This window comes from Dendrobates tinctorius, unplaced genomic scaffold (genome assembly GCF_039654945.1).
Source record: "Dendrobates tinctorius isolate UK_male_01 unplaced genomic scaffold, ASM3965494v1 ptg000171l, whole genome shotgun sequence".
In the NCBI taxonomy this organism is placed as follows: domain Eukaryota; kingdom Metazoa; phylum Chordata; class Amphibia; order Anura; family Dendrobatidae; genus Dendrobates; species Dendrobates tinctorius.
Window position 1 is genome coordinate 2,326,453 of NW_027361838.1, and position 14,896 is coordinate 2,341,348.

At 43.4% G+C, this 14,896-nt stretch overlaps 1 protein-coding gene across 1 annotated transcript in view; it reads left to right on the top strand.

Moving 5' to 3' along the window:
* The window catches only part of LAMA3 (laminin subunit alpha 3), a 297,581-nt gene that overhangs the window by 101,258 nt on the left and 181,427 nt on the right, over window positions 1–14,896 (top strand). The window contains exons 13-15 of the mRNA XM_073550824.1: window positions 8,863–8,997; window positions 10,602–10,736; window positions 11,870–12,007. Of these exons, the coding sequence (XP_073406925.1) occupies window positions 8,863–8,997; window positions 10,602–10,736; window positions 11,870–12,007 (408 nt within the window). The remainder of the gene's footprint in view (window positions 1–8,862; window positions 8,998–10,601; window positions 10,737–11,869; window positions 12,008–14,896) is intronic.

The following is a 14,896-nucleotide window of genomic DNA, read 5'->3' on the forward strand; positions in this document are numbered from 1 at the left end:
TCATTTGAATCCAGAAATATAACTGAGTCCATCAGTTATTAGATATATGAAACTGAAATAGCTGTTGCAAAAACCAAAATTGTTATAAAGAAAGGTTAACATTAACCCCTTCCTGACATGAGACGTACTATCCCGTCCACGGTACCCGGGCCCGTATGACCGGGGACGGGATAGTACGTCTACCGCGATCAGCGGCGCCCACGTGGTGAGCGCCGCTGATCGCGGCCGGGTGTCAGCTGATTATCACAGCTGACACCCGGCACAATGTGTCAGGGGCGGTCACGGACCGCCCCCGACACATTAACCCCTTGCACACCGCGATCAAACGCGATCGCGGTGTACCGGGAGTTAAAGGGAAGCATCGGCAGGGAGGGGGCTCCCTCCGTGCTTCCCTGAGCCCCCCACGGCAGCGCAATGTGCAGCGCTGCTGCGGGGGACTCCTATCCTCCAGGCCCCCGAATCCAAGATGGCGACGGGGGCCTTCGGGGGCCTGGGGAAGCTGGCTTCCTCAGTGCCTGCAAAGCGCAGGCATGAGGAAGCCTTGTGCACTGCCTGTGACAGATTGCTGATCTGTCACAGTGATCTGTGATGTGACAGATCAGCGATCTGTCACAGGACAGTGATGTCCCACCTGGGACTATGTAATAAAGTAAAAAAAAATTTAAAAAAAAGTGTAAAAATAAATTAAAAAAAATCGCCAAATAAATTAGTAAAAAAAAAAAAAAATATTCCCCAATAAATTCATTTTTTTAAAATAATAAAAAAAAAAAACAATAAATGTACACATATTAGGTATCGCCGCGTCCGTAACGACCTGCCCTATAAAACTGTCCCATTAGTTAACCCCTTTAGCGAACCCCTTAAAAAATAAAAATAAAAAACGAAGCAAAAAATAATGATTTATTATCATACCGCCAAACAAAAAGTGCAATAACGCGAGATCAAAAAGACGCATATAAATATGCATGGTACCGCTGAAAACGTCATCTTGTCCCGCAAAAAACAAGCCGCCACACAGCATCATCAGCAAAAAAATAAAAAAGTTATAACTCGCAGAATAAAGCGATGCAAAAATAATTATTTTTTATATAAAATAGTTTTCATTGCATAAAACCGACAAAAACATAAAAAAACGACCTAAATGAGGTATCGCTGTAACCGTACTGACCCGAAGAATAAAAGCGCTTTATCAATTTTACCGCACGCGGAACGGTGTAAACGCACCCCCCCCAAAAGAAATTCATGAAACGCTGGTTTTTGTTCATTCTGCGTCCCAAAAATCGGAATAAAAAGCGATCAAAAAATTTCACGTGCCCGAAAATGGTACCAATAAAAACGTCAACTCGTCCCGCAAAAAATAAGACCTCACATGACTCGGTGGGTCAAAATACGGAAAAATTATAGCTCTCAATATGTGGTGATGCAAAAACTATTTTTACAATAAAAAGCGTCTTTTAGCGTGCGACAGCCGCCAAACATAAAAACCGCCATAAATAGTAAATCAAACCCCCCGTTATCACCCCTTTAGTTAGGGAAAAATAATAAAATAAAAAAAATGTATTTATTTCCATTTTTCCATTAGGGTTAGGGCTAGGGTTAGGGCTAGGGGTGTGTTGGGGTAGGGTTAGGTTAGGGTTAGGGTTAGGGCTAGGGTTAGGGCTAGGGTTAGGGCTAGGGTTAGGGCTAGGGTTAGGGCTAGGGTTAGGGGCGTGTTGGGGTTCGGGTTGGAGTTAGAATTGGGGGTTTCCACTGTTTGGGCACATCAGGGGCTCTCCAAATGCAACATGGCGTCTGATCTCAATTCCAGCCAATTCTGAGTTGAAAAAGTCAAATGGTGCTCCTTCCCTTCCAAGCTCTGCTATGCGCCCAAACAGTGTTTTACCCCCTCATGTAGGGTATCAGCCTACTCAGGACAAATTGCAAAACAATTTTTGGGGTCCAATTTCTCCTGTTACCCTTAGGAAAATAAAAAATTGGGGGCAAAAATATCATTTTTGTGGAAAAAAAATGATTTTTTTATTTTCACGTCCGAGTGTTATAAACTTCTGTGAAGCACTTGGGGGTTCAAAGTGCTCACCACACATCTAGATAAGTTCCGTGGGGGGTCTAGTGTCCAAAATGGGGTCACTTGTGGGGAGTTTCAATAGTTTAGGTACATCAGGGGCTCTCCAAACGCACATGACAACCGCAGACCATTCCATCAAAGTCTGCGTTCCAAAACGTCACTGCTTCCCTTCCGAGCCCCGACGTGTGTCCATACAGTAGTTTTCTCCCACATATGGGGTGTCAGCGTACTCAGGACAAATTGGACAACAACTTTTGGGGTCCAATTTCTCCTGGTACCCTTGGGAAAATAAAAAAAATGGTGACTAAAAGATCATGTTTGTGGAAAAAATACGAATTTTTTATTTTCACGCCCGGGCGTTGTAAACTTCTGTGAAGCACTGGGGGGGTCAAAGTGCTCACCACACATCTAGATAAGTTCCTTGGGGGGTCTAGTTTACAAAATGGTGTCATTTGTGGGGGGTTTCCACTGTTTAGGTACATTAGGGGCTCTCCAAAGGCAACATGACACCCGCAGACCATTCCATCAAAGTCTGCATTCCAAAACGTCACTACTTCCCTTCCGAGCCCTGACGTGTGCCCATACAGTAGTTTTCTCCCACATATGGGGTAGCAGCGTACTCAGGACAAATTGGAAAACAACTTTTGGGGTCCAATTTCTCCTGGTACCCTTGGGAAAATAAAAAAAATGGTGACTAAAAGATCATGTTTGTGGAAAAAATACGAATTTTTTATTTTCACGCCCGGGCGTTGTAAACTTCTGTGAAGCACTGGGGGGGTCAAAGTGCTCACCACACATCTAGATAAGTTCCTTGGGGGGTCTAGTTTACAAAATGGTGTCATTTGTGGGGGGTTTCCACTGTTTAGGTACATTAGGGGCTCTCCAAAGGCAACATGACACCCGCAGACCATTCCATCAAAGTCTGCATTCCAAAACGTCACTACTTCCCTTCCGAGCCCTGACGTGTGCCCATACAGTAGTTTTCTCCCACATATGGGGTAGCAGCGTACTCAGGACAAATTGGAAAACAACTTTTGGGGTCCAATTTCTCCTGGTACCCTTGGGAAAATAAAAAAATGGTGACTAAAAGATCATGTTTGTGGAAAAAATACGAATTTTTTATTTTCACGCCCGGGCGTTGTAAACTTCTGTGAAGCACTGGGGGGGTCAAAGTGCTCACCACACATCTAGATAAGTTCCTTGGGGGGTCTAGTTTACAAAATGGTGTCATTTGTGGGGGGTTTCCACTGTTTAGGTACATTAGGGGCTCTCCAAAGGCAATATCACACCCGCAGACCATTCCATCAAAGTCTGCATTCCAAAACGTCACTACTTCCCTTCCGAGCCCCGACGTGTGCCCATACAGTAGTTTTCTCCCACATATGGGGTATCAGCATACTCAGGACAAATTGGACAACAACTTTTGGGGTCCAATTTCTCCTGGTACCCTTGGGAAAATAAAAAAATGGTGACTAAAAGATCATGTTTGTGGAAAGAATACGAATTTTTTATTTTCACGCCCGGGCGTTGTAAACTTCTGTGAAGCACTGGGGGGGTCAAAGTGCTCACCACACATCTAGATAAGTTCCTTAGGGGGTCTAGTTTCCAAAATGGTGTCATTTGTGGGGGGTTCCACTGTTTTGGTACATCAGGAGTTTTCCAAACGCGACATGGTGTCCGATCTCAATTCCAGCCAAAAACGTCAAATGGCGCTGCTTCCCTTCCGAGCTCTGCCATGCCCCCAAATAGTGGTTTACCCCCACATGTGGGGTATCAGCGTACTCAGGACAAATTGCACAATAACTTTTAGGGTCCTGTTACCCTTGGAAAAATAAGAATTGAGGGTGAAAAGATCATTTTTGTGGAAAAAATATGATTTTTTAATTGTATGGCTTTATGTTATAAACTTCTGTGAAGCCCATGGGGGTTCAAAGTTCTCACCACACATCTAGATAAGTTCCTTAGGGTGTCTAGTTTCCTAAATGGTGTCATTTGTGGGGGGTTTCCACTGTTTTGGTACATCAGGGGTTTTCCAAACGCGACATGGTGTCCGATCTCAATTCCAGCCAAAAACGTCAAATGGCGCTGCTTCCCTTCCGAGCTCTGCCATGCGCCCAAATAGTGGTTTACCCCCACATGTGGGGTATCAGCGTACTCAGGACAAATTGCACAATAACTTTTAGGGTCCTGTTACCCTTGGAAAAATAAGAATTGAGGGTGAAAAGATCATTTTTGTTTAAAAAATATGATTTTTTAATTGTATGGCTTTATGTTATAAACTTCTGTGAAGCCCATGGGGGTTCAAAGTTCTCACCACACATCTAGATAAGTTCCTTAGGGGGTCTAGTTTCCAAAATGGTGTCATTTGTGGGGGGTTTCCACTGTTTTGGTACATCAGGGGTTTTCCAAACGCGACATGGTGTCTTATCTCAATTCTAGCCAAAAACGTCAAATGGCGCTGCTTCCCTTCCGAGCTCTGCCATGCGCCCAAATAGTGGTTTACCCCCACATGTGGGGTATCAGCGTACTCAGGACAAATTGCACAATAACTTTTAGGGTCCTGTTACCCTTGGGAAAATAAAAATTGGGGTGAAAAGATCATTTTTGTGGAAAAAATATGATTTTTTAATTGTACCGCTGTACGTTATAAACTTCTGTAAAGCCCTTGTGGGTTCAAAGTTCTCACCACATATCTAGATAAGTTCCTTGGGGGGTCTAGTTTCCAAAATTGGGTCACTTGTAGGGGGTTTCCACTGTTTAGGTACATCAGGGACTCTCCAAACGTGACATGGCGTCCAATCTGAATTCCAGCCAATTTTGCATTGAAAAAGTCAAACGGCGCTCCTTCCATTCTGAGCTCTGCAATGCGCCGAAACAGTCGTTCCCCCCCACATATCAGGTATCTGCGTACTCAGGACAAATTGCACAATAACTTTTGCAGTTCAATTTCTCCTGTTACCCTTGGTAAAATAAAAAAAATTGAACCTGAAGTATTTTTTTTATGAAAAAAAGTTAATGTTCATTTTTTTTTAAATATTCAAAAAAATTCCTGTGACGCACCTAAAGGGTTAATAAACTTCTTGAATGTGGTTTTGAGCACCTTAAGGGGTGCAGTTTTTAGAATGGTGTCACTTTTGTGTATTTTCTATCATATAGACCCCTCAAAGTGGCTTCAAATGTGATGTGGTCCTAAAAATAAAATGGTGTTGTAAAAATGAGAAATCGCTGGTCAACTTTTAACCCTTATAACTTCCTAACAAAAAAAAATTTTGGTTCCAAAATTGTGCTGATGTAAAGTAAACATGTGGGAAATGTTAGTTATCAAGTTTTTTGTGTGCCTTATCTCTGTGATTTAAGGGCATAAAAATTCAAAGTTGGAAAATTGCGAAATTTTCAAAATTTTCGCCAAATTTCCGTTTTTCTCACAAATAAACGCAAGTTATTTGAATGAAATTTTACCACTAACATGAAGTACAATATGTCACGAGAAAACAATGTCAGAATCACCGGGATCCATGGAAGCGTTCGAGAGTTATGACCTCATAAAGGTACAGTGGTCAGAATTGTAAAAATTGGCCCGGTCATGAACGTGCAAACCACCCTTGGGGGTGAAGGGGTTAATAAGGGTGCCCAAACTTTAACATATGACTGTATATTAGATGATGGCCTACACAGCTTGTTATATACAGTATTATGGCACCATCGCCACCTTATATAAGAGTATGATGACCCACAGCTTCCTATATACAGTATAATGGCATCCAAAGCATCCTATATGCAGTGTAATGTCACCCATAGCTACCAGTATACAGTATGATGTCTTCAGCCCCATATTCACAGTATTATGGCCTCACAATACAAACCCTATTTGATGTCACCACAGCCAGCTGCATAGTAGTAAGAACAAAAAATGTATACTCACCTAATTCTGTTCCTCATTCTCCAAAACCACTGTCTCCTATTCTATCTTGTCTCATAGGGGGTTTGATGTAGAGATATAATTTCTCCATCTGACATCTTCTGTGTAACGTCAGCCTTCATAAGGCCTCAGGCTGGAAGAATCATGCTGGAGAAAGTGGCGGTTTAGGCAGGTGATGGCTCTCCACTCTGCCACAGCTCTCGAGGATGCCGATACCGTTAAGTGTTGCAGGCTGATGTGCTCACACCCAGACTAGCTCTGCAAAATGCTGCCCCCTGAGAGTAACCTCATACGATAATGTCTGTAAAGCGCTGTGGAATTAATGGCGCTATATACGTGAGTAAACTAAACCACTGTCTGAGGCGAGATGCTCATCTTGTTAGGAACGGCGGAATGCACTAAATAAAAATAATAAAGTGCGTTCGCCGCTCAGGGTCCACTGTGCAGTAGATGATATGACTGCTGCTAAGTGGTGGCAGGCAAGCAATATGGTGGAAATGAGCACGTGGGTTAAACATCACCCAGGTGCGCAGAGAAATCTCTGTTAAGTCACAGAGGTGCCAACAAAGACAAATACAATAGGGTTGAGCCTGTTGGAATCACAGTACTCAGAGTAAATGCACACACGGTATCTGGTCACACAAGCAGAGCCAAAGACAGCAGAACTGCGTCCGTCTAGACCTACCGTGCGTGCGACGTCGCAACTGCGAATGCCAAGGAGGGCTGCAGCGCGGCGTAGGACACTGCCGCTAGACGACAAAGCTAGTACACAAGCGCAATGTCAGACGCTACAACTGTGGATGATGTAGTAGTGGCGCGCTGGCGCTGACTCCAAGTTTAGTCCCTGTCCACATACGTAATATTAGAGGGAAGGGGTTTCAAATGAGTCATTCACCAGAATCATACATCCATCATCATTCACGCAGTAGCAACTAGAAGCTATACTAGCTCATGGCGGAACGGCCATGCATGCTTTTTATAGCAGCCAGGACCTTCCGGAAGCTTCCAGATCTCCGAGATGGACCAAAGAGATCTGGAGCAGGACCTGAGCACATGACTCCCGATCTCCAATGGGAAATCGTCTCATGAGCATGCTCAGTAGGAGGACAGAGGGACTTAGCCCCTGGAGAGATTTGCTGCAAGGCAATCTCCTCTGCGGTAGATAAACAGCAAGAGACCGCAGAATGTAAGGGTCTGGATTCCTGCAGAGCAGATGAAGAAACCTGACGCCTAACACATCTCATCTAATGGCTGAAGTGGCTCCGACTACATTCATTAGTATAACGTGAGCCATAGTGTTCGGGTCCAGGTAATGCTGTGAGCAGGTTGCGAGATGCAGTGAGGCAGCAGGGGCAGAGCAAGGGTTAAAGGATTTAATTAACGGGAATACTCCACGCAGGGAGATAAAGCAAATTTAAGGAGGGAACAGGTGGTTAAACGTGAGGTATATGATGGGGGCAAATAGCAGTAACTATAACAACAGAAGTTCTCTTGGTTGACTTATCGTGTAGGTCAGTTCTTGGGTCATGGATGTTGCTGAACCGATGATGGCGCCCACAACGGCGGGCGCGATGCTGATCCGATGAAGTCCTATGGGTAATGAGGATCCGTCTTCTGGTGGCAGCAGTTGGCTTCCGATACCTCCCGCTGAGCATTTAGTCCATTTACTAATGCAACCAAGAGGGTATAGGTCTCAACACTTTCCGGGTTCAAGATAGACCGGTGGACGTAAGCGGGGGAATCAGGGCACAGCTTACGGTCCCACACTGAGTCTCTCTGAGGTGATGCGGGCGAGGTACTCATGAGCCTGGAGCGTTTGGCACCTTGCTTCAGGATGACCAACGGGCGTCCTGCACGTCTCTTCTGGCGGAAACTGCTTGTCGCTGTGGTGATCTGCAGGCACGGATCTGCTCTCTGACAGGGCTCGGAGACCAGAGCACTCACTTCTGCCTGCCACGCACTCTCTTCCCCCTGAAACTATGTACTAATGCGCGCGCTGTGGCTACAACCGCTTAGCCACACCACCTACTCCCGGATGTATAGATTTGTCTGGTCTCATTAGCTTTCCCCCGGACAGCAGAGAAGACAGCCCCGACAGTTCCGGACCCGGCACAGAACAGGCACCCGCAGTCGGGTCCTTCTTCTTACAATGCCATTTTAAAAGATGATTCCCATCTAGAAACAACACATTCATTGTGCAGATCGATAGCAGCAAGTTCATCCTGCTGAAACCTTTCATTGCCAGACTCTGCCTTAACACAATCATCATCACAGTACAAAAGGTTGACTTTCACGCTCTGATAAAATGTGATTTATGACAGGATCCAATGTGTGTCTTACGGGAGTTTCTTGCAATCACAGATACAGTGGAATTCTCATCTACTGTCAGATTGTCTGAAGGTCAAAAAACTTCCTATTTTATATTACTGTACTGTGACCTATTTTGGGGCGTGAGTCCGCACACGGATTTCTTTGGAACATTCATTTTCCGCCTAAAGTAAATTGATTCAGTTTTTTACTAGAAGAAGTGAGATAAAATATTTGAAAAAGTTCAAATTAACTAAAAAATATTTCAATGTTATGGATATATAGCTATTCTGTCTATATTCGGTATATGATAAATGTAGTATGCAGAGAGCTTACAAAGCCTAACACTGCAGACGTCAGTAAGGGTAGAGAGTGTAATGTGTTATATGACTGCCATGTTTTCCTGTCTTCTCTTCCAGCTTCATAATGATGGATTTATTTTGTAGTAGAATGGGCATAGTTTAGAGCTGAATTCCTTTACTGTTGACATTGTAACTAATTTCCTGCCAGTGTCATAAAATAAAAATGATATTTTTTCAATGTATAAAGGTCATTTCCTTTGATTGTTTAGGGTGTGCTTGCAATCCTGCTGGTGTGCTCCCTGAGGTATGCAGCCCTACAGGAAAGTGCCTGTGCAAGCTGAGAATCGAGGGGGCACAATGTGACCAGTGCCGACCAGGCTACCATTCCTTTCCAAACTGTAAAGGTTAGTGTCTTTATGGCTATACTATGTGAGTTTCAACCATATATACAGTATTTGCAACTGAAATAAAAAGCCACGAGCCGCAATATCAGATGCAACCGCTACCAAATGTAAGGAGCATTAGGATGCTTTACTCTTGGCCTGACATTGGTCTCATGGTAGCGCTCACTATACAGTTTTTTGGGTGGCCATGCTTGGAAATTTCTCCTTATTTATTCATATGTAGTGTGATATACAGTATTTGCTGTGATATGCGTACATGATTATTTATTTAGCCACTTGGACCTATATGTTAACTTAATATTTATTCATAATCCACCTGTCCCCTGGCCTCTCCACTCTGTCAATCCCTTCACTGGCTCCCCATTACTCAGAGACTCCAGTTCAAAACCCTAACCATGACATACAAAGCCATCCACAACCTGTCTCTTCGATACATCTGTGACCTAGTCTCCCGGTACTTTCCTGCACGCAACCTCCGATCCTCACAAGATCTCCTTCTCTACTCCCCTCTTATCTCCTCTTCCCACAATCGCATACAAGCTTTCTTCTGTGCATCACCCTTACTTTGGAACTCTCTACCCCAACATATCAGACTCTCACCTACCATCAAAACCTTCAAAAAGAACCTGAAGATCTACCTCTTCCAACAAGCCTACAACCTGCAGTAACCACCGATCGACCAAGCCACTGCAGGACCAGCTCTAGCCTCACCTACTCTATCCTCACCCATCCCTTGTAGTTTGTGAACCCTCACGGGCAGGGTCCTCTCTCCTCCTGTACCAGTCACTGACTTGTATTGTTCATGATTACTGTACTTGTTTTTTATTATGTTTCTTATGTATACCCATTTTCACATGTATAACCATAGAATAAATGGCTCCATAATAACTAATCACAAAAATGTTAATTTACATGACAAAGGATGACTTAGCAATTTTTTGCAATTCATATGATTAATTTTCATAACAATCTAGAGTTAAAGGGTTTGGCCACTACTTTTTTTAATTGATATTTTATCATTAGAATAGACCATCTCTACCTAATTGTGTGGGTGCGACACCCAGCACCCCCACCAGTCAGCTCATACTACTGTCTGGAAGTTCTTGAATGCTGCCATAACACAGCAACTCCTTCATATCTATAGAGGCCATGGCTTGGTGCTACAATCCACCTCATATTGAATTATCCATCCCCTATTCATTTGTAGTAACCAGTGACGGTCACTGTAGAAATGATGGAGCTGCAGTGTTCCCGCAGCTTCCAAAAATTGTCAGATGCCATTAACAGTCGAGTGTTGTGAGTGCCGGGTCTCACACTCCCACCGATCAGATATTGGTGGCCTAAGGATAAGCAATTAAGTAATAAATAAAACGGAGTGGCTAAACACTTTAATGGGAATTGCCTCTATAGAAACTGAAGCAGTAAGCTTTGTGAAAACCAAAATTTGCGTCAGCCTAAAACCTTTCACCACAATTGTGTGTAAAATCACACATAACATCTTGTCGGGCCATGATATACGTTTGACTGAATGACAAACTTAACTTTTCAGACTTTGACCAATTCAACACTGTTTTATTTAATTTACATTTTTCTTTTAACACTAGAATGTGACTGCGGCACGATTGGTGCCTTAGACCCTTCGTGTGGACCAAATGGAGAGTGTCTTTGCCATCCTAACTACGCAGGACAGACGTGTAATCAGTGTGCACCAAATTTTTACAACTATCCTATCTGTATAGGTAAGTGTATCACGGCGGCATTATGAGGTTCTGATAGGAGTCCTAGCCATACAACATCATGTGATAAGTGCTATAACAGACCAGCAGTGCAGATTAGCATACAGACAAAACATTGTATTTGTTTCCTTTAATATTGTTCGGAACGGCGGAACACACTAAATAAAATAAATAATAAAGTGCGTTCGCCGCTCGGGGTCCACTGTGCAGAAGGTGAAGCTGCTGCTGAGTAATGGCAGACGTGCTATATGGCGGTATAATGCGCACGGGGTTAAACGTCACCCAGGTGCGCAGAGCAATTACTGTTTAATCACTGAGATGCCAGTAGGGGTAAACACAAAAAGGCTGAGCCTGTTAGCGTCACAGGTCTCAGATAAATGCACACACGGTATCAGGTCACAGGTGCAGGACCCAAGGCAGGAGGAACTGCGTCCGTCTAGACCTACCGTGTGTGCGGCGTCGCTACTGTGGACGCCAAAGAGAGCTGCAATTGCAGCGCGGCGTAGGACACTGCCGCGAGACGATAGTGCCATGTGGAGTAGCACAATCGGACGCTAGTGTAGAGGCACGGTGTGCACAGTGGCCTAAGGCTTGCCGCTGACTGGCGCTGACTACTGAACTAATTCCCTATCCATATGCGTAATATCAGAGGGAAGGGGTTTCAAATGAGTCAGTCACCAGAATCATACATCCGTCACTATTCACACCATGCGGTCCTTTTATAGCCATGCGCTGCCGGGACCTTCCAGATCTCTGAGATGGACCAACCAGATCAGGGGAAGGACCTGAGCACGTGACTCCCGAGCTCCAATGGGAGATCGTCTCATGAGCATGCTCAGTGGAGCGGCAGCGGGACTTAGCCTCAGGAGTGACTTGCTGCAAAGCAGTATGTGAGGCTCTGGACTCCTGTTGTGTAGCTACAGTAATCCGACGCCTAACAAATATGTTTCCTATTATCATTGCCAATAAAATCTACAGATAGGTGATTGTTCTGAAAAATTATTTTTTGTGAAGTCATCAATTACTTTCTACTTTTGGGGTGTGGGATTATAGTTTTTATAGAATGCAGTTTTTTTCTTTGTGTATAGTGTGTATTTTTGCGGAAGTTTATTATTTTTGCATTATGTGTTGTTTAGGCTGTCAGTGTTCTCCACAAGGATCTTATCAGAGCGCATGTGACCCCATTACTGGTCAATGTGAATGCCGACCAGGGGTAACTGGGCAGAAGTGTGACAGGTGCTCGCCTGGATTAGATAACTATCCATATTGTCACGGTATGTTCTTTTGTATATCAATGAGAGTTAAACACGGCTCAAAAGAGAGAACTGTACAATTTCCCAATTTCTTGATGTAACCTTTTATGACCATTTAGACTGTAATATAAAGAGAAATTGTGCAGTTCATGTGGCAGTGGGAGTGTATAAACAATTCCTGTGTATGACACTGTTACAACAAAATACTTAATACCTGAACTGTGTACATGTGGGATTACGATGATCTGAGCAATACTCTGCCCTTGGCATGTGAATGGTCATCTCCAAAATAGTCCTCTGCCCCTGTGTTGCTGGCAGATTTCAGTGATAAGCTGGATTTAGTGTAGAACTTCAGTGCGAATAGGCTATCCTGCAGGAAGGAGAACTATTGGAGAGATTGTAGCTTCCTTTAATGAGTTGCAAGATGACTAGAGACCTATCTGTAGACATCTGGCTATAATGCCTAGTCATATTGCAAGAGTTGTTAAAGAGTCAGACCTTGACCTGCAGGATAGCCACTTCCAATAGGTGGTACTACAAAGACAGTTTTTCTTCACTAGCAGAAAGCTGTTTTTTATCCTTTTTTTCTGCGATGCATTGCCTGTAATGATGGGCGAGTAGCATCGTTGCTCGGGTGATCTCCGAGTATTTTGGCGTGCTCGGGGATTTAGTTTTCCTCGTCTCATGTGCATGATTTGCGACTTGTAGACAGGCTGAATACATGTGGGGATTCCCTAACAAACAGGCATTCCACCCATGTATTCAAGCTGTCTAGCAGTCGCAAATCATGCAGATGAGACGACGAAAACTAAATCTCCGAGCACGCCAAAATACTCGGAGACTACCCGAGCATGCTCGGAAAAACTTGAGCAACGAGTATACGCGCTCACCACTAATTGCCTGTTAGAAACCATACTTAACCCACCCCATACAGACTCTAATGATTTTTCCCCCCTTTTCTTCTCTTTCGGAATCATTAGCAGTCCAACATAATAAAATATTTCTGTCTGGCTTCTCATGAAATCAAAGGCGTTCTGTAAGGTCTCATACAAGTGCCCTTACCCTACTGTGTTCATATAAATGAACCCATAGATATCTTTATTGCGTATAGTCATCTATTGTCAGACAGGCCTTACAGTGTGAGAACAGTGCCATGTTGGGCAGTCATCAAAGTAATGACTGACACCTGAGTGTCTTCCTCCAGTTAATGTTGGAGATCAGTGCTTCTCAAACTTTTTCTACTGGGGCCTCACCATGATCAAGATGCTATCTGGGTCTCACCATATGTAGCAAAAAATCCATGCTCAAATCAAAAATATCTATCAATTTTCCTTTCCTGCCTCCTGGACCCAATAGAATGTTAAAATAAGAAAAACATGGGTCAATTATATTGCTAAACTAGGGATTTCTGCAACCATAGAAAGGATAATGCTAAGTATACCAACAACTAGGGGTGGTTCACAGCTCGAGAAACTTTGTTGCTGCAGAATGATCTTCCTCATCCTCTTTGTACAGTCGTATGGAATCATAATGATCAGATTGTGCTCAGATCTTGGCAGAATTTTTGGCAGAATGATAACAAAGACAAATGTGAAAGATTGTCTTAGAGAGAAACAGAAGAAGTAACAGATTCTCAAGAGTTTATTGGTTCTTGACCATAGTCTGTGGTTGTCAGGGCATGCTGAAAGTTATACTTTCTGTTCTAGACTTTCAGCTATTATGTATCTTTTGTCTTTGTCCAACATTTTAAGATTCCTAAAAAAAGACATGTTCTGGGTAATTTGCTTTATAGACATTATAACTTACTTCCCAAACTGGCTCCTTGGCACATTTCCGGTGTTGTTCCAGACATCTGGGCTCACATCCAGTGCTCTTACTACCAAACTATTGGATTTTCTTCTTTCCCAAGCATTGTCAAGTGTGTGACACTTGTGAGGTACGGTCCTAAGGGAAACAACTAACAGACAAAGGACTTTTGTGAGGTCGGCGCTGGCTGCTAGTTTTATAACACACAGTCCTCTAGAGATTGTTAATCAAGTCCGCTTTATTACAGACGTGCAGTAAACCATCATGGAAGACTCCTTTATTATAGCGAGCAGCCGAGTTCAGTTCCTCTGAAATATTTGGCTGGACTCCATCTCCATTTGTATATAGACATTAGTGTGACCCATGTTATGAATGCTGAGGCGAATAGGTATAATTGTTTTAGGAAGTTTATAGTCTTGTACCAAATGTATTTTGGCAAAAGCTGATATACAGGTTAAAGGGATCCTGTTTATTTTAAATAGACACAAAGGCATATAACTTTTTAGTAAATGATCAGCAGGGCCTGGTAACCGGTGCCCCACCAATCACCAGAGTGAAGGGACTTTAACTATTACTTGACACAGCTGCCATCTGTCATTCTCATGTACCACCCTTAATGGCATAGTCTCGGTAATACATCATGCAACAATGTTTCTTGCGAATTCCATTGGAAGAACATCTCCACTAGGCTTGTGTGTGACATAAAAGGCCTACTAAAGTACAGTAAGGGATCTTCGATTTGTATGGGTGGTGTATTCGTTGGGTGCCGAATGCTCTGCCGATCTGTACGGTATGAACCTGTAATGTGGCCCTTCTAACAAAACTTACAAACGTAGTTGACAAATATTCTTGATTATGACAGTTTTAAGAGTGAAATATTAAGATCAAATGTTTAAAGGTGTTGACATTGACTAGGCTTACTGTATTTATGATCTATCCTGAAGACAGGTCATCAATATCAGATTAGTGGGGGTCTGACACCTGTCGCCCAACTCCACCAATCAGCTGTTTTTAATTTCAGAGGCGGACGGTGTAAACCAGTGGACTGGGATGTCAAGGACCCACCATTAACATCAACTCTGGGGAAGCCCACTCTTCAGCTAC